The sequence below is a fragment of the Oxyura jamaicensis genome, chromosome 10 (assembly GCF_011077185.1).
Source record: "Oxyura jamaicensis isolate SHBP4307 breed ruddy duck chromosome 10, BPBGC_Ojam_1.0, whole genome shotgun sequence".
Taxonomy (NCBI): Eukaryota; Metazoa; Chordata; class Aves; order Anseriformes; family Anatidae; genus Oxyura; species Oxyura jamaicensis.
Window position 1 is genome coordinate 21,041,466 of NC_048902.1, and position 26,115 is coordinate 21,067,580.

Consider the following 26,115-nt stretch of genomic DNA (forward strand, 5'->3'; position numbering starts at 1 on the left):
TTTGCACGGGGCGACCCTCTCCCTGGGAGTTAAATCTGTACCAGTGAGTCGGTCTGTGCAGTAACCACGTCCTGTGCAAATGTGCTTTCTGCAGAGCGTCTGCAACACGCTGTGGTGCACAGTGGGGACCACGTGCCATTCCAAGCTGGACGCTGCCGTTGATGGCACAGCGTGTGGGGAGAACAAGGTAACTGGGAGCATTCCCGTCCAGAGATGGAGAGACTCCTTGTTTGGTGTGCAGGGGAGGCTCTTTGCCAGAAAGGTGTCAAACCTGGAGTTTTGCAGACTGCGGTGCGTGGGGAGGGGCTCACCTCACTGCCCTCACTCTAGCAAAAATACTGCCAGGGAGAGATTGACTTTGGTGAAGCAGAGGAGTCCTTAAAAAGGTGAAACGTGCAGTTTGTGTGGAAAACAAACCTTGCTCTGCTCTCACAGGCACTGCTGGTGCAGGTGCTGCTCAGGGACATGGCCAACGCTGGCATTGCCCAGTGGAGGGGCTGGCAACCTGCAGGCACGTGGTGGGTACCCAGAGGCCCTGCTCTCCCATCAGCCCTGGCCACTGCAGGGGCTTCTTGACCAAGGCAGCATAATGCTGGGAAGTTATAAAAATACCTGCACGTGCCTCTGCTCAGCACGTTAAGGGGCAGTGCTGGGGGTCTGTTGCCTCACTGGGATCTTCAAACTGCCTGACATCCCTGAATCTCCCATAGCACAGAGGGGAACTTGGCTCTGGCAGGTCGTGGCTGACATCCAGGCACCCTGGAGTGAGTGAAGCATGGGTTTGCACAGGGCGATATGAGTGCTGGGCTTCAGTGCTCCCCCAGGGCAGGGCTCTCTAACTCAAGGTCCAACGGCATGTCATTTACCTGGGTTCTCTTCTTCTGCACTGTCCCTTTGCAGTGGTGCTTCAACGGCGAGTGCGTGCCGGTGGGTTACCGTCCCGACGCCATCGACGGTAGCTGGGGACCCTGGAGCTCGTGGGCTGCCTGCTCACGGAGCTGCGGCGCAGGCGTGCAGAGTGCCGAGAGGCAGTGCAGCAGCCCCACGTAAGTGAGCGCGGGCTTCCGGGGTCACTCAGCTCCTCCAGGCAGGAGAGGAGCCCAAGACTTCTGACGGCCGCGTAAAGCTGGGACTGTCACCTGCCCGGCCTGGTCCTACCCATGTCTGCACTGCACAGCAGAGGAGTGGTGCCAGGATGTGGTTATCTTCCTGAACAAAGTGCTTCTGAAACACTGTGGGCGATTCATTTCACAGGGCTATCCAGCCGTCTGGGCGGCAGAAGCCTCTGGAGGGGCAGAGCTGCCTCTGTCTGCTCTCACACGCAGCGGCTCCTGTGCTGTGCACGCAGAGCGTGCTGGAATGTGGTTCCAACAAAGAGCAAAGGCTCGATGCCTGTAGATGTAAAACATATCCGGTGTCTCTTAATGGCAGAAAAGAAAACCAGGCATTCTCTCATCGTGATTCACCATCATTTGGAAAACTCCCACTGCTGCTTATCAACCCTTTTTTCCCCATGAACGATTTCTGAGCGTGCTGCGTGAGCTGCAGCTGGGGACGCTCCCTGCTCCCTGGCTGGCAGGGCAGCAGCCGGCTCCAGCCCAAGGGCCGACCCAGGAGCAGCATTGTCCGTGCCGTGACCGCCGCGCTGACCCAGCGGCTCCCCAGATGTCTCCCTCCTGCCCAGCCCCTATTGTATTGAATTTGCACAAAGGCCTCTGGCTCGCCCAGGTGTCAGAGTGCCCTGGAACAGGGAGAGAAAAGGCCTTTGTGAGCAATTTTCCAGCGGCAGTCAGTTTTCAATGGCTTAAGGAGATTTGAAAACGAAGAATCTCTCTAATGAGCCCAGATGTGCTTTCTGCCTAACTTCTTCCTTGGGTGCTTTGTTTTTAGCACATGCTATCGAACTGTTTAAAGAATCACTGTGTAGTCTCAGTCCTAGGTCAAGAGCCAGGTTTGTGTTTGACATGAGTTCTGTGACAGAAGTGCAATTGTAGTTTATGGAGTGTTTTAAACACAGCTGCAGGCATGTAGGAGAGCAAACACTGTGAGAGCAGCAGCATTTCCCTGGGCAGTTGTTTGCTTTGGCCACTGTAGGTAAATCTTCAGCTTTGCCTTCTGGATGAAGTGAACAAATGTGTGCACTGGGTAGTCCTTCCTGCCGCAGGCATTTCCTTAGGGAAGGGTATGTAAACAACCGTGAAATAATAATTAATTTTACTCCCTTCAGCAAAGCGTGCCCAGTCTTAACTGACTGGGGAAAAAGTAATTTTCATAAGGTCGTGGGGCTGTGGGCCACTGAAATCACGGTCACCAAACCAACCTTGTGAAAAGGCAAGCATCAAAAACTGGTGGCAGCATTTTGAGAGTCTGTTGGCATCTAAGAAAAGCCCCTTAAAGCCCCTCTCACTTTGAAAATGTTGGAAAGAATGATATGTTTTTGAAGTACTTTCTGAAGTATCCTTGAAAGTAAGTGAGAATTTATAGCCTCGTGTGCTTCTGGCTGTTTCTGCCATTTAAGAATCATCAGCATGAAAAATCTAAAGCCTGAAGAAATGTGTTTCCCCTCAAAAGGTGTATTTTGAGATTTCTCCTTTCTGGTTCACGCTGGACCCGTCTGTCAGCCGTGTGGTTCTTGCTGGGCTGCGTGGCAGTGCAGAAACACTTCTGGGGTCAGCCAGCATGGAAAGCAAACGGGGTGGGCCAGGGGCGCTTTGTCAGGGGGCCTGGAGCCGTGGCCACTCGCCACTTGGTCGGGAGCTCCGTCCTGCTGGCCATCCGGCCCCGGCATCCCTGCTTGGATCACTGGCAAAGTCACAACCAGTCGGAGTTGTGGCAAGCAGAGCGGGTGCAGCGCTTGGTCCGCAGGGTGTCCCAGTGCCCGGCAGCAGGAGGAAGGAGGGATTTGGACATGAACACTACCGGTTACGCCTGTCTTTACTGTTTTTGTAGCTTCATAAACCAGGCCTATAAAATTGGCTGTATTTGCAGCACTAGGGAAGGATTGTGTGTTTATTTCTGCTTTTCCCTCCTGCAAACAGGCCGAAGTACGGGGGCAGGTACTGCCTGGGAGAACGGAAGCGGTTCCGGATCTGCAACATCAGGCCGTGTCCCCCCGACAAGCCGTCCTTCCGCCAGGTCCAGTGCAGCCAGTTCAACCCCATGCTCTACAAGGGGAAGCTCTACAAATGGACGCCAGTGCCCAACAACAGTGAGTGCGCACAGCCTGCTGCCAGGCTTCTCCCGAAGCCCTAGCAGAGAGCCTTCGATAGAATCTTGCAATGGCTTAATCTTGCTGGAGCTGCCTGTAAAAGATTTGCCTTCCTTTTCCACCAGTCTTGCAGCGTATTTATGCCGTATTTTAAATTATGGCTGGGTTTGCAGGATTAATTTATGTTGTCGGAGATGGTTACATGGAGAGGAGGTGGCACCTGTCCATGTGAGCCCAGGGCAACGCTGCTGCAGAAAGCAGGCGAATGAAGGCGTGCAGACCCCGGCTCCTCGGGTTCAGTTTCTGTCTGTTCGGCTCCCCAGTTAACCCCTGCGAGCTGCACTGCCGCCCAGAGGACGAATACTTCGCAGAAAAGCTGCGGGACGCTGTCATCGATGGGACTCCGTGCTACGAAATGAACGCCAGCCGGGACATGTGCATCAACGGCATCTGCAAGGTACGTCCCGCACCACGCTGTGCCGGGGGGGCCAGCAGCACCCCCGTGCACCAGGAGCTGAGGAGGGGCTGGTGATCGGAGCTCTGCCCGCCATCCCCATGCAGACATTCCCTGACCCATTTTGTTATCATTCTTCTGCACGGAAATGAGGGTGAGCTCTCGATATTCACAAGGTATTTGGTACAGTGGTATTTAAGCCTCTGTGCTGCCTTCAAGGAAATAGAGCACAAAACCAAGGAAATCCACGAAGTACAGTTTCACTTGAAAATAAGGCAGGGGAGATAGAAAGGGCAGGTGGGGAGGACACCCAGCCCAACCCAGCCCTGCAATGCTGGCAGGTGCTGCTCTGACCCACAGCCTGCAGCAATGGAGATGCCTTCCCCAGCCCCTCTCCCAGTGCTGGTGTTTGTTTTTCCTCCCGGGCTGTTGTTGTTCTTCCTTGGAAGCTCCGTACAAGCTGCAGCATGTGGCAGAGCTGCCTGGCTGCTGGCTGGGGAGGGCATCCCCAGCTCGGGAGGGACAGGACAAGGACCAGAGAGAGCTGCAAGGAGGAGAAGGCAAGTCCTCATCTCCTTGTCACTTCCATGGAATTCTGGGCTGTCATGCAATGGACGGTGCAAAGAGCAGCAGGGAAAATAATCAGTAAGTTAGTTTCAGCCTGTTACATAAAAACCATTCGTGGAAACTTCCTCCTCTTCCTGGCTGCGCTGCCAGTGGCACCAGGCAGAGGCTGATGGCAATTGCTCTGCACAGCAGGAGACTCGGAGAAGGTCGCATTTCCTCCTTTAATAGTCTGTAAGTTACTTCAAAGGCTGCAGCGCACAGATGCACAGGCACAGGCTTGGGGGAGAGCTCAGAGGTCATGGTTTTTACTTGGCACATACAAAAGAGCGGGGTCCAGCAGCTCTCCTCAGCTGACGGCACATTCACTCAGAGCTAACTGCACACGTACAGTTGTCACTGACTGCAAGCCTGCTGCTGGCTTCTACACCAGAATTAAACCTGGCTCAGTACAGAGCACTGCAGTAGCTAAAATAGTGTTCCTTCCAGCACGTGTGTGCAACTGGCTCCCTGGCCACATCCTCACGGAGCTCAGACTAAAGGCTTCTCGGTGGCACAGGGCCCAGCAGGACCCTTGGGGAATTGGCTGCAGTTTTTATTGTGCGGAGTCAGATGGAGTCTCCATTTGATCGAGCAATTTGGCAGCTGCCTAGGTCCGAGGTGTGGAGAGCTCCAGCAGAACATAGGAAAGGTTTTTGGAAAGCGTTTTGAAACGGGATTGGCAAGGCCAAGGATCAAGAGGCTGACCCAGCTAGGCACAGCTCTTAGCACATGCCGACGGGCTCTGGGGACTCAGGGCTGCAGAGCAGGGCAGGGGAAGGTGACGAGATGTGCCTCTGGCTTCTCAGAGCTCTGTGAACAGGATAGCGGGGCTGCAGGCAAACACTAGAGTAAGAAACCCGCATTGCAGCCACCCTGGGTGTGCCACCCATCGTGCAAAAAGACTCCAGCTCGCTCCACTCTCCAATCTATGTTCCTTTTTTCCTGCCGTCTCTCTGCTGAGGCTGGTCCTCACAACTGCGGTTGTTTCCCACATTTGGCTGCTGGTGCCAATTCCTGGGTGGGTGCGGGCGTGGGCGCGGGCGTGGGGCCAGCGCTGATGGGGCCGTGTTGCAGAACGTGGGCTGTGACTACGAGATCGACTCCAACGCGGTGGAGGACCGGTGCGGCGTCTGCCACGGGGACGGCTCCACCTGCCACACCGTCAAGAAGATGTTCGAGGACAGCGAGGGGCTGGGTAAGGGTGCTTGGCACTGTCCCCAAGGCAGGACAGCCCTAAGGGATAAAGACAAGCCGCGTGTGTCAAGGTTTCAGCAGCCACAGCCTCCCCAGGGACCAAATGTTTTGGTGAAAAGTGGTGGGGTGAGCTGAGTGGGCTTAGGGCAAACACACAGCTCCCAACCACCGGAGAGCAGAAAAATGCATTGTTGTTTTAAACGGTTTCCTTAAAACAACCCCCCCAGCCTGCAGAGCTCATTTTTCCCTTGATCAGCCGTGCCCGGGGAGGGGGTGGTCTGCAAACAAAACCCCAGCGCTGCAGGGACGTCCTGGGAGGCAGCACCCCGGGAGGAGGGATGGCTCTGCAAGCACCATCACTGCTCCAGGCTGCAGGAACCCAAGGGACACAGGACTTCGTTTCTGTGTGTTCAGCTAGACCGGCACCAAGAGCCAGGCGCCCTCATGCTGCTCATTTGCAGTGTTTCCTTAGCCCAGACTGGGTGGTTTTGATAAGGTCCAAGCAGTAGCGCAGGGAGGAGGGGAGTTGCCTTTCCACTTCTTGCCCCTCAGAAGAAAAATATTTCCTTACTGCTATTTGTGTTAAATGACCTCCGAACAAATCTCTGCACCCTAAAGCTCGTTTGGGAAGGCTTAAGATGATTTTGTGGGTTGACAAGGACATGATGAAAGTGTGGCAAAGCCCTTGCCAGCACTCAGGCAGGAACTGTGTTTCTCTGATGTCTCCGAGAGACACCAGCGCCCTGTCCCAAGGGGCACTTAGCTACCTACCCCAGGAAGCAGCTCGTGTTCCTGATTCCCCTGGGGCAAACGTTTGGTTGCATCCCCAGGTTACGTTGATATTGGGATTATCCCCGTTGGAGCCCGAGAGATCCGCATCGAAGAAGTCGCAGAAGCCGGCAATTTTCTGGCACTGCGGAGCGAGGACCCGGAGAAGTATTTCCTGAACGGCGGCTGGACCATCCAGTGGAACGGGGATTACAGGGTGGCAGGCACCACCTTCACCTATGAGAGGACAGGGAACTGGGAGAACCTCACGTCTCCGGGGCCCACTGTGGAGCCCGTGTGGATCCAGGTACGGGCTGGGCTCTGTCTGCATCAGGCGTGCAACTGGGGAGGGTGAGGGGGCAGAGCCGGGGGCTCTGCAGCCTTCCTGCATGGGGCTGCGGTGAAGGGGTCTGTCACGGCACTTGGTGGCCACCCACGGGAAGGGGCCGTGTCCCCTCCTCAGTGCCTTTCTCTGGGAGCCGATGCCATCAGCAGCCAAACACACGCTGCTGGCCCAGGGAGTGCGTTTCTGAGCTCGGGGTGGGTCTGGTCCGCACTGCTTCCAGCTGAGCCTCATCCAGCTTGCAGCATTCCTCAAAATATTTACACAGGAGAGAGAGTATGAAAAGAAATAGCTGGTTTCCGGAGGCTTTCTCCGTATCTTATCAAGAGCAAGGGAAGAGCCCATGGTGTTTCTGGCAGGGCTGGAGCAGCCCATGGGTCCAAGTGGGCTCCAGCGGTGGTGGAGGCACCCGGGAGCTGGGAGGTGTCACACCATCACCCCCTGGCAGTGCCGTGTCCCTGCCAGCATTGGGCCCCTGGCACTGCCCAGGGTCTGGGCAAGGGTTCACCCCCGAGGCACGGAGCAGCCCGTCGTGGAGCAGTGCTGCATACGGCCAGACAGGAGAGGTTATGGTTACACTCATAGTCCTAAAAGAAGCAACACATGAAAAACAAATGGTGTTGCACAAGCATGTTTCCAGGCTGGTGGAAGTGCCGGGGAGGAGAGCATCTGCTGGTCCCCAGGGGCTGCTCCCCGTGGATCCATGTCCCCAATTCACCTGATGTGTCCTGGGGATGCTTTTAATAAGAGCAACCTTGCCAGGCACCTCACCCCTCCTCGGCTGCAGCAGTGGCAGCTCTGGCTCTTAGCTTAAAATTGCCTTGTTTTGCTAACCAAGTAATTTTCACCTTATTTCCATAGAAAAGCATTGCCCAAGGGATTGCTTTTCGGCACAGCTTTATGTTAGAGGAGCTTTGCACAGCTGCGCACAGGTTGTAACGCCCTGCGCCAAGGACAGCTGAAAGGCAGTGCGGGACCTGGGATCCGGGGCCGTTGCTGCCGGGCAGCTTTCTGGGACTCTGCTCACTGCTGACGGGTGTTTGTGCACAGATTCTTGCCCCAGCAAAGTGCTCTGGGCTGGGTCAGTGGTGAGGGGTCTGCCAGGTCACGCAAAGCTTTCAAGAGCTGACGTCCCTGCCCCCAGAGGCCAAGTTTTCCTCTGGAGCAACCAGTGGGAATTGTCCCCCTGACTGTGGGCCAGCTGCCGGCAGGCTGAAATTTCTGTGGGAGCAAAGCCGGCTCAGTTTAGACTGCCACAGTTCAAATCCGAGCAGTGTCCTGAAGGGTTGTGCACCGTGGAATGTGAAGATGCCTCGTCGAAATCGCACCACGCAGGACATATGAGTAATGCTTGAGCCCTAGAGGTGTGCTTCATGATTGCGGTTTAACCTTGTTCCTTCCCTTTTAACCACCCCCTGAGAAATGAAGAAAGAGATTGTCTCTCCTTGGGTGTGCTGCCTTCGTTAGCACAGCAGCAGGAGGCAACGGGGGGTTCCTGCCATGCGCTGCAGCCTGGGCTTGCGGAGCTGGGCAGGAAGGAGGAGAGGTCTGCTGGGAGCCTGCGACCTGGGGCCTTGCGGAGCCCAGGTCTTATTTCCCCTTGTGTGAGCATTCCCGGCCTTGGTGGTCTGCTTGGTGCAGAGATGGCGTGGGCAGGGAGCTGTGTCCCTGCAGCCCCGGCTCGCCGAGCAGCCTGAGCCAGCCAAAGACTTGGGTTTGTGTTTTTGCAGAGGTTCCGGAAGGAGTGTGAGAGGGAACCTCAGCTCCTCTGCCGGCAGGCGTTGCTTTCTCCTGCTAATAAGGACACTGGCGTGCTCAGCACCAGCAGATTGCTGGGATGCTTTCTGGGCTTCATAACCTAATTAAAACCTTTTGACAAAAATGTTTCAATATTCATGAAGAGGTTTTGGAAAGACGCCTTTGCTCCTGCAAAAGCTCCAAGAACAACAAAGCTTTGGCAATAATGGGAGCGCTTAGGCTAAAAAAAACTCATTTAAACTCACGGCCTTCTGGGAGAGCCGACTGGTGCTGGAGGCGCTTTGGGCAGGGGTTACCTTAGCCGTAGGAGCAGCTGCACTCATTCTGAGAGCAGCAAGAGCCACATTTCAAGTGGGGAGAAATTAATTTCATTCCTTCCAGCGTGTGATACCAGCCAGCCACTGCATGGGTGTTTGCTGCCGGTGGGCTCCTGGCTGTGCGTGGTGGCACACACAAAACGTCCTCACCCAGCTCTGCCTGGGGCAGGGACATCGGGGCCCTTCTCGGGGAAGGACCCAGCTGTGCTGAACCTCGAGGAGCTCCTCGGACTGAGCTGCATTTGGCGGTGGGACCGGAGGGAATTAACAAGGAAATCCTTCCAGGCTCTTTGGCAGAGCAGACATAAAGCCCAGGTGCTGGAAGCTCTCAGGGCTCTTGCTGCTAGTTTTTGTTACTACCTGGCATTTCCACAAGCCCAGCGCGCTCAGCAGGGCCAGCTGGGGCACTTCTGCTCTCACACTGCTCTGAGCACTTGTTGAGTGTATTTTCTGACACGGTCGCGTGCTGCTGCTGGGGTACAGCAGCCAGAGCAGCAGTGTCCCTGGCCAACAGTGAGAGAGGGGGGACAAATGCTGCTCTGGTACGGAGCTGGGCAGAGAGTGACATGTGCATGGCCTGGGTGGGCCGTTACCTCCTAGAAACCTCTGCAATGGCCATCCCTGACTGCCCTGCGCTGCCCACGTCTCTCAGCACCTGCTGTCTCCCCACAGCTGCTGTTCCAGGAGACCAACCCTGGTGTTCGATACCAGTACACCATCCAGCGGCCGGCCGACAGCGAGAACGAGATCGAGCAGGCCGAGTTCCTCTGGCGCTTCGGCTCCTGGACCACGTGCACCGCCACGTGCGGCACCGGTGAGTCCATCCCTGCACCACGGGGCACGCAAAGGGCTCAGCCCATCAAACAGCACTTCTCCTCCATTAGACCCTGGTCTTTTTCTCACTCTAGGCAGCGTAAATGCTGAGGGGACGTTGTGGTGCAGGGAGGCGGCAGGACCTGTGCAGTTCCCGTGCTGCACCATGCGCCACAGCAGGCATTGGAGAGGGAGCTGGTGGCAAGAGCTGCGCGTCCTCTGTGCCACGCTCCCCATCACAGCTGTATCAGAGCACTCTGCTGGCATTTGGCTTAGAAATTCCTGGCTCTTTGGTTTCAGTAGGTCTTGAGGATGAAAAAAAAGGCATCATCTGCTGAGGTTGTAACTCCCTGGTGGCCCCTGCCATGCTCAGCCGCAGGAGCCCATTCTTTATCAGCGCTTCCCTCACTTTGGTGTCCTGTTACTGCGCTGGGTGTCCCTGGGCCATCACGTTGATCGAGACAAAAAGCTTTAGAGAAATCAGTGTCAGATGGCCGGTCTGCAGCCTGGCCGGGCTGGAGGGGAGATTATTTCAGGAGCTTGGTGGGGTTCCTGTGCGGACACCGTGTCCTATCTTCCCCTCCTCTTCACTGTGTCCTGAGCACCCTGGGCTCCAAGGGATGGGAAGCTTTCGAGGGATGTGTGTGTGAGCATGTGTGGCTGTTCAGTCTCACAGCACTCCGTGGAGCTGACAGCAGCGAGTGTTTTCACTTTACTCCATAAACAGACGTCAGAAGGATCAGATCTCTCTCTGTTTCTCTCTCTCAGCTTTTTGGCTTTCTCCCCAGCTGACCGTTCCCCAGCAGCAGAGCAGGGCTGAGCATGGCGCAGGGCTGCTCTCAGGCCATGGCTGCGGGCACCCACGGGCAGGGAACAGACCCTGCACGTGGCACGGGGTGAGGCTGGGGGCCAAGTCTCCCATCTCCGCCAGCTCCATACGTACACAGAAACCTCCAAGCGCCAGGGCTGCAGCGCCTGGGAGTTCTCCCCAGCAGAGCTCAGCAGCTCCGGGCCCGTCTGCGCTCAGCTGCTCGGTGTTATTTACAGCTCTCCCGAGTCACGGGTCAAGTATGTGTTGCAAAAAGCAGGACAAAAGCCGACAGCGAGGCAGCTTGTTGGAAGTGAGGTCATCCTGAAAAATGTCACCCGTGAGTGCTGCAGGATGGGGGCAGGAGGCTTCGGGGTGATTTATCCACGAGCTGCAGCAGGGCAGGAGGCTGCCAAAAGGAGTTGTGCTGCTGCCAGTTCACTTATCCTCGTCGGAAAGCCCCCCTGAGCGGCTGGGTGTGAGCGTGCACACGCAGGCATGTGCACACATGCACAGCAACCGTCCCCAGGCACAATCCTGCACCTGGTTTTGGCAGCCCCCAAAGCCCAGTGCCCACGATGACAGGTTTAACCCAGGAGCTCTTTGCTCAGCCATTGTCCCAGCCTAACTTGCCCAGAGACGCCCCGCTGCGTGTCGGGGCTCAGCAGGGATTGCTGTGGAAATTCGGCAGGGGGAAGCGGCAGCAGGGTGAGTGGTGGTGCTTTTAGCCTCAGGAAGCAGCAGCAGGGTGAGTGGTGGTGCTTTTAGCCTCAGGAAGTGGCAGCAGGGTGAGTGGTGGTGCTTTTAGCCTCTCTTGTCCCTGTGAAGCGCTTGTTGGTAGAGACCAGGAGGAGGAGTGGGGAAGACCCATGGAAATCCTTGGCATTTCTTAGGTATTTCCTGACAGCCCTAAGCCCTGAGAGAGTAGGTAGAGTCTGACACCTTTTTTTTTTTTTTTAAGGGAGTACAAGATTTGCCAAATCTTTCTGCATTCTATTTCTAGCTTTCTGCTTGAGCAGCCCTGGCCTCCATCCCGGGGCAGGATCCGTGACTTACCTCCTGCTGGGCAGGCAGCTCGAGTCTGCCCCAGCCCCAGGGAGGTGCTTTGGCTGTCATCCACTACCGACACCCCAGGGCCACTGCCGTGGCTGCACCAGTGGCAGTGACACCCCAGCCCAGGCTGTCCCCACTTGCGGAGCTGGGTGCGCAGGGTCATTTTCCAGCACAGTTACATTCCCGAGCTGTAACCACAGAGGGATCACGTCCCATTTCTGCTGTGCAGCTCTTCTTTTCCCATCTGGGCATGAAGGGAGTGTTGGTGCCATTGGCAGCATGCAAGGGGCACGTGCAGTGGCACCAGGGCTCCGCAGAGATGGGCTCCCAGGTTTCAGTTTCAGTTTTGGTGAAGGTTTTGGTTTCTTTCTTCTGGTTTTGGTATCTGAGGGTTATGGCAGGGCATCCTGCTGCTTGCTGACAGGATGCTCAGTGATCTGCTCTGAGATTCGTGTAGAGCCAAGCCTTGTCCGTGTCCCCAGGGGTGCAGAGGCAGATCGTGCACTGCGTGGAGAAGCTGGCCGGCATTGTGGAGGAGCGATACTGTGACGCGCTGACCCGGCCCGACGACCAGCAAAGGACATGCAACGAGGAGCCCTGCCCAGCCAGGTCTGGTTTTTCTTTTCCTTTGCTCCTTCTCAGCACAACTTCGATGCCCAAACCACCACAGCAGGGGCCTGGGGATGGCACAGGGCAGCCCCTAGCTGGCAGGTGGGGGCTGCAGCACGCACATTTACACCGCTCATCTTCCCCCAGGTGGTGGGTCGGCGAGTGGCAAAAGTGCTCGGCCACGTGCGGGATGTTGGGGCTGATGAAGAGGACGGTGCTGTGCATCCAGAGCGTGGGGCTGGACGAGCAGAGGGCCTTGCAGCAGGCAGACTGCCAGCACCTCTCCAAGCCAGAATCCACTGCGCCCTGCCATCGGGACGTCCCCTGTCCCTCTCAGTGGGCCGTGGGGAACTGGTCAGAGGTGAGTCAGAGAGCTGGGGTGGCCGCGGTTCCCTGCAAAGGTGGCCAGAGCACGGATGAGGTGCCACCAGAATGTCCTCAGCCTGGAGCAGACAAGATTCTTAGTGAATCTGGGGCTTGCATTATGGTACCAGATCACACAGAAAGGAATTTCATGGCACAGAGAGGTCTCGCTAAGGAACAAGCACGGGCATTTTTACCATTTTCTCTTCCTCTCCGAGTTTTGCTGCTTTCTCAATCAGGCAAGGCCATGCTCCGTGCTCGATGCAGAGGGGGCAGAAACAGGACGTGTTAAAGCCTTCAATGTGTTTTCCAGCCCCACAAGTCTTTCCCCTTTGTTCTGGCAGAAACCCTACAACTATTTCCTGCTCGCAGAGGCAAGGTGCTGCGGGCCGGCCAGCGTCTAGCTGTGCTGTGCACGTGCGTGGCAGCGGGTGGGCGTCTGCTCTGCACCCGCACGAGCTGGCATGGGGCTGTGCTGCCTTGCTGCTGCTGCCAGGAGTGGGGCCTGACCTCAGGGAATTCTTCAGCAAAGTACTGAAGGGGGAGAGAGAGAGAGACGTACAAAATGCCACGTTTGGTGTTGGCCCTGTGTAGCCTTTTTTGTTTTTGCATTTTTGTGGTTGAGGTTTTTAACCAAAGAGTCGTAACTCCTAATTTGAGCAGTGGTTTCAGAAAGTGTTCGGCGTGAAGAAAAGTACCAGGAGCCAAATCAGAGCCTGGGAGCAGAGCTTGTTGCTAAGAAACAAAGAGAGTAAAAATGTGAACAGAAAATTTGAAGGCTAAATGAAAGCTATTTAGAAATATTTTTCTAGAGGCCCACAAAAGCCACAATTGCACGGCTGAGAAAGAAGGCTGCAATAGTTTAAAGGAAAACCCCTGAATCCCGAGTTGCCCCAGGCTCTGTGCTCCGCATGGAGCCAGCGTGGGCTGTCACAGAGCTCCTCTTTGGCTTTGCCATCTCCGCCTCTGTGAGGCCATGAAAAACGCTTGAGATTTTAAGATGTCTGTAACTTTTCTGTTCTTCCTTCACCTAACGTGAGAGTCCTCTTTCTTCTCCATTGCCACCACCACCAATAAGTGGAGGAATTTGAGGGGCTGAGAAGCTTTCCAGCAGCGCGGTCCACCTACCCAGTGACAATAAGAGGGGGTCCTTTGATTTGTGTACTTGCAGACCCCTGGGCAGGGCAGCACCCCCGTGTGTCTCATGGGAAGCCCCCCGGAGCTGAAGGGGGGATTTACAAGATTGCTGAGCTCACGTGTTTAAGTGCTTCGGTGGGTCCGGGAGGTGGTGCCTTCAGAAAGACCCTGTAGCAGCGCACATCCAGCTTTACGGGCTCCCTGGAGACGCTGTGATGCTCTGAGATGTGCTGTCACCACACGAGGGTCTGCCTGCGGAGCATCTGTCTCCTGCTCACAGCGTCCCACTGTGCAGCTTGGCGCTGTGATGCCTCCTGCAGCGATGCCTCCTGCAGTCCTGTGCTTGGTGCTGAACTCCCCTGCCAGCGCTGCTCCTTCCTCCCGTGAAGCTTCTAATGGTAGTGTTTTCTTATCTGTGCCTGGGGGCTCTCCTGATAACTGAGGCTTGGCAAATAACCCTCCTCCTGCTGCGAGAGCTGTGATACCTGGAGCTTATCTCCCAGATGGAGCTGGAGCCATTTGCTAAGAAATTTTGGCTGCGTGGTGGAAGCTGAGCTCTGAGCTTCCCCCTGATCCGGCAGCACCGTCCCGGTGGGGTGAGGCAGCTTGCTGGCACCTCACCTGCCGAGGTGGATGAATGGAAGTGGATTTCATGGACATTGTGTGGTGGGTGGGTGCCCAGCTGGGGACCCGTGATGTTCTGAACCCTGCCTTGTGCCAGGCACATCCCTGGGGGCTGCTTCCACTCCTCATCATTTCCCAGCAGACTCAGAGCCAGGAGGTTGTGGCTGGCATGGGGGCAGCACCTCGCTGGGCAGCCCGGGGACAGCCCTGGCCTGGGGGCACGTGTCCCACAGAGGGAGCCCACCGGGACCAGTGCCTGCAGGTCCCACCCAGGCACTGGGCCCTGGCAAGGACTGAGCAAAAAGGCTCAAAGGACACGAGTCTGTTTTATCTGAGGACCGCGTCTCCAGGCCAGCCCAGCGTAGAGGCACTGGGGATGCCCCGAGGGCTCTGTCTGCCCACCTCACACTCTTAACTTCCAGTGCTGGTGGCCGTGCACCAAACCCCTGCCCCAGCCCGTCCGTTTTCATCCAAAGAACAGCGATTTTTGCAGAAATCCCCTCTGCTGGGTCTGTCTGACGTGGTGCTTGTTTATTCTTGCTGGCTGGGTTGTGTGAGCGTGTTGCTGTACGTGACTAACGCTCTGTGCATCTGCCACAGCAAACTGCAGCAGCCCGTGGCTTCTGCAAGCCACACGTGGTGTTCATAGCACCACGGCTTACATATCCTGCCGAAAACATTGCCGGCCCTCGCTGCAACGTGTGGGTTTCTTCTGTACTGAGCAACCTCAAAGAGAGCATTATGGTGGAGGACAGGCTGTCTCCCACAAAGCCGCCCATTGATCCTCGCTTTTTTCCTTCGCTTACTAGGACAACCCGCCTGTTATTATCTCCTTCTTTAAAACATTCTCTTCCCGAAGCAGAGATGTAATTCATGGAGATAGGTCACTCAGAGAAGACACATTAGATCATCTTACGCAAAGCCCTTTACAATGCTCATCTCCTGGGAAAATCATTTCTGGCTGCAGTGCAGGTCAGGGATCACCCCGAGCCAAATGCCCTGCAATACGACCCCCTGCTGGGGCGGTCCTTGATGAGAGGGCCCCGGAGCTCAGCAGGCGCGCCGACTGCCCCGCGCCACAACAGGACCTGCACAGCCCAGGGACCCGGGTGGGTGGTGGCAGAGGCAGAGCCACGGGAAGCCCCTCGCCCGCTGCCCAAACCAACGCTTCCGCCCGGCTTCCCACATCTCCCGGCTCTGAAATGTTCGTTTCTCTTCCTTCCCTAGTGCTCAGCAACGTGTGGCAATGGAACACAAAGACGCCCTGTGTACTGCAGCAATAATACCCAAGCGACTTGTGACCCTGAACAAAGACCCAGCTCGGAAACTATTTGCTCCCTGCCACAGTGCCAGATGAAATTAGACGACGCCAACACCGACTGGTCTGGCAGCGGCTCTTCCAGCAGAGAAATGTTTAATGAAATAGATTACATCGCCAATAACCACATCACTGAACTTAACCCCCTAATTCCAAACATCCCAGAGTCCAACGATGTCAATATCATAACTGAGGAGGACTTCTCAACCAGAAAAGGAAACGTCTTTGTTGATGATTTTTACTACGATTATAACTTTATCAACTTCCATGAGGATCTGTCCTATTACCCCTTCACCGAGAAGGAAACCAAAAGCGAGGGCCTTAAGCCCCAGCTGAGCAGCAACGATGTGGAGGAGCCTCCTGAGCTGCCCGCGGATGTCCTGCACACCATGGAGCCAGGAGGAGGAGCAAATGGGGACGATCTGGTGAAGCAAAGTGAAGCAAATATTTCTGCTCCTGTGCACAGCGAAGGGGAGGCAGAGTCGGGGGCTTCAGTCATCAACGACCTCCTTAGCGTGGTTCCTGAGCGCAGGGGAACCAGCACCACCGCTCCCAGCACGGCCGTTCCTGCTACCACAAGTGATGAGGGGGGAGAAGTGCTTGTGCCCCGCTCCGAGGAGCTGCTGCCCACCCAGCCTGCGGCGAGTCGTGGCTCTCCCAGCAGCCTGGACAACCTGCTCCCTGAGCAGCCCGCAGGTGCCGTGCTGGCTGGCGCTGTTCCTGCGTGGGATGCTGCAGCCCCCAGCCTCGCTCCCTGGGCTCCGGCTGGTCCCTCCGCGCCGCTGCCTGTTGACAGGGGCAGTGCTGGTGCAGACAGCACGTCCCACAGCCTGCAGCGCGTGGGAGAGCCTGGGAGCAGAGGCCGGGCAAGCACGGCGGCTCCTGATAACGCTGCCAGCGCTGGGAAGGGCCGGGAAAACTCCTGGGAAATGGGTTTTGTCATCACCAGCGACGATAACGGTGCTGCCTCCAAGACCGAAGAGCAGGAAGAGTCGGCAGAAATACCAGCACCAGAGGGGACTGTGCACACGCACACAACTGAAGAGCAGCCGCATGTGGCAGAGGGGACAGGTCCGACCTTCCCCACCGCCCGCAGACCGCAGCAGGAGGTGGGAAGGCACGCTGAAGGCGCTGGGCCCATTGCAAGCCCCCGTCCTGCAGGTGCTACGGGGAGCCCCCCGTGGGAGGCAGGGCAGCAGGGAGGGTACCGCACCCCCCCGTCCCACACCTCGGCCCCCTTCGTGGCCACAACAGCCCTGCCAGCACCCGTGTCCGTGTCCCCCGCCACGCCTGGGTCGCCCACCCAGCTCACCTCCAGCGGCCTCACCCAGAGAGCTGCCCCGGCACCAGCCCCCCCGGTGTCCCCAGCTCGCAGCCCTCCCGCAGGAACATCGCCCCCTGAGCCCCCACCGGCGGCATGGACCGAGGGGAGGCCGGGGGAGACGTGGGTGCTGCACCACCCCGAGCCAGCCCCCACACCCCCCCCCCAGACCTCCAGCGTGGCCCAGATCGGCAGCACCACTCCGGGGCAGCGCTCCCCACCAGCAGCCCCAAGGACATTTGCTTACAGTGACGGGGAGCAGGAGGGATCCCAGCCTGCTCCCGCACCCCCAGGGCTCTGGGGGCAGGACGAGGCTTTGCTGCTGCCATCCACTGCTGAAACAGCCACGGCGACGCCCAGCTGGGAGGTCGGCAACTGGAGCGAGGTAGGTATTGTGTCCCGTTACTGTGTCCCTTTCGGGGTGTAACGGGGCTGGGTTGCAGGCAGCAGACCTGTGCCTTCCCCAGGACCACTCTCTGGGGCACTGCTCTCTGCACGCTGCTAACGCAGACATTTTTGCATTTGGGTCAAATGCTGACAGCACCAGAGGGAGTCGGGAGCCTGCGGCCCTCTCTGCAGCCAAAACTCTGTCGGGCACCGGCCGTGGCAGCTGGACAGAGAGCAGAGTCTGGCCCAGGAGCAAACTGCTGTCATTTTATAGGCGAGAGTGGTTCAAAATACGCCACAAAATGACAGAAATTTAAATGTCAAGGCGAAGGTGCACTAGGGCTGCAAATTACGGCAGGGAAGGGGCTGTGCTTAACGTGGTAAATGGGGGATTATCTGTAATTAGCAGCTATCACTTTACGGCGTGGCTGTCCCGTGGCTGCTCTTTGCACAGCACTTGCAGTGACAGACAAATGGCTTCTGCAGTCCGCGGTAATGGGCTTTTAGCAGAAAGCACAAAAATAAGAAGCCTTCTGTGCCACAAACCACTGGAGACGGAGCACCGGGGAACCCTGCTAAGGAGGTTGCACAAAGGAGCCAGTGACTGGGAGGACAAAGGTTGGTGTCAGAAAAACACAGTCACACATGTGGGCTTTGTGAAAGGGCCCCCAGCATCTCCGAGTGCTCCCCACGGAGCCGGCGGGACGTCGGCAGCGTTGGAGGGAGCCTGCTCTTGGTTTCAGCACCAGGGCAGGGCCTGGCACGGGGGTACGCTGGTCTCACTGAGCCAGTCTGTTCTGAAAGCCCTGCACAGGCTTTTAGGATGGAAGGGCTGCTGCAGAATAATTCAGAGCAGTCTAGAAAGCGAGGGCTGAATCCAGAAGAGGAGATGAAGGCACTGCCTGTCAGGAGGGAACGAACTGGAGAGGAAAATTCACTGGAGCTTGGAGCAGGCAGGAAGCAGAGGGCAGGCAGTGCTTGGGGAAGGCAGGCAGGCACAACAGGTGTGGAACAGATCGTTATGAGAACAGCAAAGCACTGGAGCCGTTAGTGCTAGTTAATGGAGATCTGGAACGAAAAAACCTCAAGCCACCCCCACCACCCGGAGATCCCCCCACAAGGAAAGGGCATCTCAGACTAGAAGCACTGACACGGCTCTGCAGGGGAAGGTTTTCCTCCCTCACCCCCCAGACAGCGCCGCCTGCCTCACAGTGGGCTTTAGCCCGGGCAGGGCCAGGCGCAGGCTCTGGCGAGGCTCCTTCATCCCCCGGCCGTGCCGCACCACGGCCCGGTCCCGTTCCTCCAGCACCCTCCTGATTTCCAGGAGGAGGCCATGAGCCGAGCCCCCGCTGCTGCCCCCGGGTGCGTGAGGGGCTTCCCCTTGTTTTGCAGTGCTCGGCCACCTGCGGCGTGGGCGCGATCTGGCGGAGCGTGCGCTGCAGCACCGGCACCGAGCGGCACTGCGCTGCCGCCAGCAAGCCCGTCCCCGCTCGGAGGTGCTCCCTGAGGCCGTGCTCGTCCTGGCGTGTGGGGAACTGGAGTAAGGTAAGCAGGCGTCTTACCCTGCCTCTCCTTCCACAACGTTTCCCTTCGTAGCGCACAGACAAAAGGGAAGCAGCAGGTGCCTGCCATGCGGTAGGTGCTCGCTGTCAGTGCGTGCTCCTGCCCCATGGGTTGCAAAGGCAGGGGTCAGGCTTTGCGCTTGCCACAGAGTTCAGACTGCTTTATCCCACAATAATGGGGTGGTTTAAAAGCCAGCACTGCAGAAGCTCATTGAAGGAAGGTTTGAAAGTCTCTGAAAAGAGCTGGTGAGAATCCACAGCAGCAGGATGTGTTTGCAGTTAGCTTGGAGGAATCTGCTGGGTTAAACAGTGAACAGCCCTTGTTAGTCTGCGTGGCCTCCATCTCCGAGATACGTGGATGGGAGTTCAGCAGCTGTCTGATGCAAAAAGACTTGGTTCTGTTACAGCAGGGAGCTCCACAGACCTTTAGGAGTAAAGAGGTTGAGCACTATCCCAAGGCAGCCCAAGGCAGAGCGTGTCAGTACGGTTTTATTCCATGGGTCACGTCCCAGAGGGACTCCCCTGCACCAGCCCCTTGCTGCAGCGTGACGTGCCTCTCCTTTGCCCAGTGCTCCAGGAACTGCGGTGGAGGGGTGAAGGTTCGGGACGTGCACTGCATCGACACCAGAGACCAGAGGCTCCTGCGGCCCTTCCACTGCCAGGCTGTCCTCTACAAACCGCCGGCGCAGATGCCCTGCCAGAGCACGCCGTGCCTGGACTGGTACACGTCCTCCTGGAGAGAGGTAGGCGCTGCTGGCCGGGGCTGAGCAGTGCCCGTGCACCCCAGCGCCTCGCGGCAGGGCGCTGTGCCTGGCTTGGCCATGGTGCATGAGGAGAGCTGTCCGGGTTGTCTTCAGAAGTTGTGAGAGCTCTTTGCAGATAAGCACAAGAGGAGGGAGTCGTTTGTTGTCTTTTACCAAGAAGTGAGCTGTAAGGTGATGGTGAGCACTGAGGTCATCTCAGAAGCAGTCTGCAGCGTGTGCGTGTGATGGGGTTTCACACACGCAGTTATTTCTCATATCTTCCCCTGGAGGTGCGCTGGGCTGGCACCTCATGGTTGCCCATGGCACGAGGCACACGGCAGCTGCTGCAGGGGAGGTGTGTGGCCAGGAGGTGTGAGCATCCCCCCATCCGGGGCCGTTGTCCCGGGCAGGGAGGCAGTGGGCTGAGGCTGACTGTTAAATGTAGGAGCTGATGCTTGCAGCAGATCTCCTGTATCTGCCTGCCTCTGGGATACTTGAAGCTAATTTAGAGCACCCGTCTCCAAAAAGGAAACCACACGCTGACAGCAGCTGTAGCTGCGAAGTTGGCATTTGACCCTGGAAGCAGGGTTTGTGTTTGCTAATGTGTCAGGAGGGGCATTTTTCATTTTTTTTCCTTAAGAGCCCGATGCACGGAGTGTGTCTGCTGTTCCATTACCCCGTTGGCTTCCCCTTTTGACGAGTTTTGTCTCTGCAGTGCTCAGAGCCCTGCGGCGGAGGGGAGCAGGAGCGCCTGGTGACGTGCCCGGAGCTGAGCCGCTGCGATGAGGCGCTACGGCCCAACAACACCCGGCCCTGCAACACCCACCCCTGCACCAGCTGGGTGGTGGGCTCCTGGGGACAGGTGAGCAGATGCGAGCGGCGAGGCACAGTTCTCTCATGAGCTCTGCGCTGGATCAGCATCATCCTTGCCACACCGGTGCGGCTCCTCCACGGAGGTCTGGGCTGAGAGGTGCTGTGTGCCCCTCCCGTGGTTTCCTTACAAAAGCAAGAGATAAAAATGTCCCTGGTGCTGTCATTGCCATGGCCACTGAAGCCGATAAGCTTGGTCAGTGCCATCTGCCCCGCGCCCGACTTGGCTGGGCACCCTCGTCCGCAGCACGTGGCAGAATGGGAACTGCTCTCTTGCACAAATGCAAGGAGCAGGGGTAAAAAAAACAACCTTCCAAACCACACCGGGGAGTGGTGCAATAACAGCATAAAAACTCCCCAGGGCCCGGTGCTGCCGGCCCAGCTGACAGCTCTGCCTGCTCCCGCAGTGCTCGGCGCCCTGCGGCGGGGGCATCCAGCGGCGCCAGGTCAAGTGCGTCAACACGCAGACGGGGCAGGTGGAGGAGGACAGCAGCCTCTGCGACCACGAGCCCTGGCCCGAGAGCACGCAGAAGTGCAACCCGCAGGACTGCGAAGGCACCGAGGCGGGTGAGTAATGCCCCGTGGGCCGTTCTACTCCTGACGACCAAATAGTCTCTCTTTTATGCGATCGTGCTCCCCAAGAGCTTGTGTGAGCTGCCTGGTGTCAGCCCTGTCCAGGCAGCACACACAGCCGGTGCCACTCTGCCATTCGGGCAGTTGCCAACAGGGAGCCCCGCCTGGCTTCGAGGCGACGGGTGAAAACGTGTGTCTGTGCAGCAGGCACTCGGTTTGCTTCTGCACTTTCCCATTCACTCAGAGAAACGTGTCCCGAAACAGGTCCCCGTTAGCCAGAAACGCGCACGCCACAAGGGGTAAGAGCTCCTCAGAGGAAAAGCAATATAGTGGGGGATTAGATGTCACTGACACTGGCACGCTATTCATTAATCAGCTTTATCTTTTCAATGTGTCTGGGGAAAAAAGCTTTTTGTCTGCCCGGCAAGAAACATTTCCCCCATGGGAGCTGGCCGTAAGGAAGAGCCGGGGGGGCTGGAGCTGGCCCTGCAGGAGGGGCACCCCGCAGCCCCGGACCCACTCGTGCCGCCTCGTGTCCGTGGCGCAGGCAGCCCGCAGCCTGTGCTGCTTCCCCAGTGGGGCGTGGAGGTGGCGGCCAGTCGGGCTTCTGCAGGAGGTGCCGCACGGTGCCGGCGTTTTTGTCAGGGGAAAACTCCCACCAGCACGGCCTGGTGATGAGAGCCGCGTGGATGCTCGGCACCGCCAAGGTTGTACCAGAATAACCGCCGGGATGTGTAGGAAGCACACAAATAAACGTTACAATTCTGGATTAGAAGTGACATAAATGCTCTGGCCGCGGCCCAGGGCAGGAAACGCCTCTTGGAAATACAAACATTTCCTGCCAAACTACGAGGAGGAACAAAACTTTCACATGGCAGGAAATCACAGATGTGTAAATCCACAGGCAGAGGCTCCCAGAAAAGGCATGGACATAAACTCTAGCCCTTTCCTGTGTTTTAAAGGATCTTTATTGCACAAGATTAATGAAGGCTGTGGGGATTCAGTGTTTACGTTGGGAGGAGAAGGAGTCTCCATCTCCTGTAACACGAAGTGCGCTGGTACCAGCGAGCTCGTGTGTTGGGCTTGGGCAGCAGTTAGCAATAATGCGAGTAACCTCAGCAGGGCTGAAATGCTAAAACATCATCAGATGGGTTTTTAAAGGAGATGGAACAGAGCAAACATAAACAAACATCTCACCGGCAATTGGCTCTCTCCAATTAGAGGAGGTTGGAATTAATTAAAAGCAGAATCCTGTTCTGTCGCTAGGTTATAAATTAATGGATGATTACACAGAAGTTATTTTTAAATGCGCTGTAGTTTTACGGCTGAATCCAGCTGGGAGTGGGGAAGATAAGGTTGGCTTGCTGTGTCCTCAGATGGCTCCCAGGCAGCACCTGGGCCCACCAGGCACTCAGATGCGTCCTCGTGGCGTCCCAGCAAGGCCAGGGACAGTTTTCATACCCCATATGAAGACGAGGGAGTCAAACAACCACGACCCCATGGTGGGAGAATCCACGCTGGGGCCGGGCGCAGGGTGGCGCGGACCTGGAGGAGGACCCAAAGCCTGTGGCTGGTCGCCCCATGCCCAGAAGCTCAGAACAAGGCGACCCACGGAGGAGCCACCTCCTGGTGCGCGCAGACAGACGCTGCCCTGCTCAGCTGTCCCCAGGCAAAGCTCCTGGCCCCAGCACAGGTCCCAGCGGCTGCGCGGGGTCTCCCGGTGCTGTGCCAGGAAAGCCCTGCTGCTGCTCGCTCCGGAGCGACGCCTCTGCTCTTGGCAGCCCTTCCTAGGTGATAAGAGTGGGAGCGGATCTGCTGGACTGCGGACACGCTGCCAGAGATAAGAGCAGCATTCGTCTCAGGAAGGCGAAGGCTTGTTGTGCTGATCCCAGCCGTGTGCTCGGAGCCCAGGCAGAGCTTTTACGCCCACAGCAGCCACTCCTGTTCCCAGCTCATTCCTCGTAGCTCAGAAAACTGGGGAAAAAAAAACAAAGTATGTTGATTTCTGCATTTAAATGTTACATTTAGTTTTATGTCCACCTTGGAGAGGAGCTGAGAGCAGCTTTCCTGTGAGAGCTCAGACACAGGCACCTTTTATCTAGCAGGTAGAGGAGTTTCGGAGCACCAAGGCAGCAGTTGGGGTGGCGGTGAAGCAGCCCCGCCGGGGACACCCCGCTGGCAGTGCCTGCCTTTGCAGAGAGACCCCGAGGGAAGGCCAGCAGGTGCCTGGGACGTCTGAGCGCTGCTGCCCTGCTCGGGAGTGAGGAGCAGTGCGCACAGCACGCCGATAACGTGCCTGTCCGTCAGGGCATCGCTGAACCAAACCCCTGCTGGGGGCCGGGTGCTGCCAGGGCCATCCCCTCTCCCCCACTAAACAGAGCCGAGGCTGGGGCTGTGCTGCGGGATGAGTCCGCAGGCGGTCGTTGCCCATCAGGATCTCAGCCTGCAGATACCAGAGAGGGAAAGGAATTAAAGAGTGCAGCTGGCCCCAGAACAAGTATGCACAAACGGGCCATAGATGTGGTTTCTCTAGGAATTAGACAGATGTTCCTAGCCAGCGGGAAGGGGAGGCTCAGCCTCATGTCCCAGGAGCAGCGCCAAGGTCGGCTGCTTTGGGACAGCCTGGGCGAGGGGCAGACCCCGGGCTCCTCTCCTCCTCCCGCCCAAGCGTTCGGCTCCCCATCCAGTGGCTGGCTGTGTTTCCAGCCACCTCAAGATTAATTGGCAATTAGACATTGTATTCCTTCTTGCTTTCAGTAGGGAAATGAAATTATTCATGGTTCTGCATACAGCTAAGTTTGTCCACAAGGGACACCCGCTAGACAGAATTGCAGCAAAGTCCAATTTACTCTCAGCTGAGCATGGAAGTCTGCATCCCCGTGGCAAGACAGGGAGGCACTGCTGGCCGAGTCATTAAGTGCCCTTCACTTACTGCTAATTAACAGCAGCAGTCAATAGAGACTGGGAGCTTGGGGAAGGATTTTCTGGGCTTTTATGAAATGTAGGAGCAATGGCTGCTGCACATTTTAGGCTTACCTACAAAGGTGCCTTCCACAACAGGGGCTGTGCGACATCCCCGGCCAGCGCCGCTGTCCTCCAGCTGGGGCAGGATGCGGCCGCAGCCCGCAGGGTCCAGCTCTTGTGCCCCAGCCCCAGCCCTGGGGCCATGCAGCCCCAGCCCAGCACAGCTCCTGCTGAAACCTGCACACCCCAAGAGAAAAGAGGTAATGGTCATACAGATGGAACAGGAAAGGCACGTTTCCTCTCCCAGCTGAGAACAGCATGGCTTTGCTTAGTGCCGTGCCTGCACGCTTTATGTGAATGACCTTGGGTTGAGTAACGGCAGGGAAGATGCTTCTCCCCCCCTTGGCCATCTGTAGATTTAGCTTTCTGAAAGCATAAATTGTAATGGGCTTCAGAGTCCAGTGCCAACAGCTAGGGTGAAAAAATCAGCTCACCTCCCGCGCTGGGTGCAGGGTGCACGGCACGGGGCACCCTGTGTGGGCACGGGGCAGCTGGCTCAGGCTGCAAGTGCTAAAAACGAGGACAGCAAGGGCAAAACTGAAGGAGAGCTTTCCCCACGGCCCTCAGGGCCAGCGTCCTCAGATGCGCGTTAACGCTCGCAGTCACTCCCTGTGCTCGCCCCCAGGCTCTGGAAGCAGAGGGCCCAGGGCTGCTGCCCAGCACCGATACCCTGCCCGATCTCGTACACAAATAGAAGTGAAGGAATCAGGAGCCCGTCGATGCGAAACGGCTGCGTGCTGCTGCCTCCGTGCCCGCTGCAGGGTGCCTGCAGGCGCTGCCGGACGCTCTGGGCACGGCGCGTTGGAAGTGGTTTCAAATTCTGGAGAGGAAGCTTGGGGTCATGTTCAGAGGCTTGTTTCAGTGGAGTTGGCTTTTTCTACTCCTCCCTTTATTCATAGGAATGAAGTGGAAGACAGCACAGTTGTTTTTCATGAGTGCAGGGAAAATCCTCCAGTTCTGGCTCTGCATCAGCTCTGAGGAAATGAGAATTTCTCTGTTGGATCCAGCAGCTCCAACAAACGGCTGATCCCTGCTCGCCTCGAGAGCACCACCGTTGCCCCTTCTGTCTGCGATCCCCCAGGCAGGGTGCTGGTCACCCTTCCTCAGCGATGCGTGGAGCCACAGGGCTCAGACTGAGCAGCAGAGCTCGAAAAATGGGCACTTTCTGCTTTTCCCTCCTGTTTTCCAAGCTTTCAAAATTTTACAGGCTTTGGCGTGCGCAGCACGAGCCGGACGGGAGTGCCGGCTGCTCGGTGACAGCAGCACAGCTTCGCTTTGCAGTGCCTGGGGGGGCCAAGGCTGGGTGCATCGCGCAGCACCACGGACGTTCGTGTTGCATCTGATGGCACGAAGAAGTGACTGGCTGGGCTGGCACCGGGGCACCTCCCGGCACTGCGGGAGCACAGTGCTGCCAGCGGCGCTCTGAGGGCAGGGACTGCGCCGTGCCAGCGCCGCGGCCGGGGAAATGAGCTGGAAGTGAGCTGTGGGGGTGAGACAAACGGCATCCAAGCACACATCGCTCGCGTGCTCACCAGTGGCTGTGCCTCCAATGCTGGCTACGACGAAGCTGCTCAGTATGGTGCCTTCTCCAGCGCTCGGTCCCAGCACTGGGCAGCAGCAGCCGGGGACAGCGCTGGTTAAACTGGGAGCTGGCTCCGAGAGCGCCCCGCGGGCCAGAGGTCAGCGGCTCGATGCGCTCGTCCTGCTGGCTCAGCGTTCAGCCCAACCTTTCTGTGCTTTTACAAAACCTGTACCAGGAAGTTTATTTTTTCCCAGCATGAAAGTAAATGCTTAGGTCTGTAAGGCAGAAGCTTAAATGAAATTTAAAACGACTTCCACACCAACTTAAAGAAAACAACCACAGAAGTGTGGGTTTTCAGTTCCTCATGTGCTGACTTAGCCGGGATTTGGCAAGCCCTGCTTTAAGCCATTCTGCAGAGTAAAATTTGGCACCAACTCGAAGATTGGAGCGTGCGCTCAGATGAAGTGTTAGGATTATTAAAAAAAATTGTTAATAGAAAAAATAACAATAAAAGGATTACTTGAAAAGTGGGTCAAACCTATAGGGACCTTCTGGGAAGAGCTGAAAAATGAAGTGCTTATGACGGCTTCCTTTGCCCAAGCCCAAGTTCCAGGGAGGAACCGTGGGCGCAGCCAAGATTTTCCTCGCAGAGTCTGACCCCGCGTGCATCCACCCCAAGGCTCTGCGCTGGGCCTGGGGCCGGCCGCCCTGGGAGGCCCCCGGCGGTCAGCAGCTCCCGG

The 26,115-nt window shown here is 57.2% G+C and overlaps 1 protein-coding gene across 1 annotated transcript in view; it reads left to right on the forward strand.

Moving 5' to 3' along the window:
* ADAMTS7 (ADAM metallopeptidase with thrombospondin type 1 motif 7) overlaps positions 1–26,115 on the forward strand; it is a 45,839-nt gene that overhangs the window by 16,081 nt on the left and 3,643 nt on the right. Inside the window, exons 10-23 of the mRNA XM_035335955.1 lie at positions 95–187; positions 901–1,046; positions 3,039–3,208; positions 3,532–3,665; positions 5,343–5,463; positions 6,293–6,537; positions 9,321–9,462; positions 11,805–11,931; positions 12,079–12,292; positions 15,283–17,079; positions 18,474–18,626; positions 19,213–19,386; positions 20,102–20,248; positions 20,664–20,823. Coding sequence (XP_035191846.1) covers positions 95–187; positions 901–1,046; positions 3,039–3,208; positions 3,532–3,665; positions 5,343–5,463; positions 6,293–6,537; positions 9,321–9,462; positions 11,805–11,931; positions 12,079–12,292; positions 15,283–17,079; positions 18,474–18,626; positions 19,213–19,386; positions 20,102–20,248; positions 20,664–20,823 — 3,823 coding nt within the window. The remainder of the gene's footprint in view (positions 1–94; positions 188–900; positions 1,047–3,038; positions 3,209–3,531; positions 3,666–5,342; positions 5,464–6,292; positions 6,538–9,320; positions 9,463–11,804; positions 11,932–12,078; positions 12,293–15,282; positions 17,080–18,473; positions 18,627–19,212; positions 19,387–20,101; positions 20,249–20,663; positions 20,824–26,115) is intronic.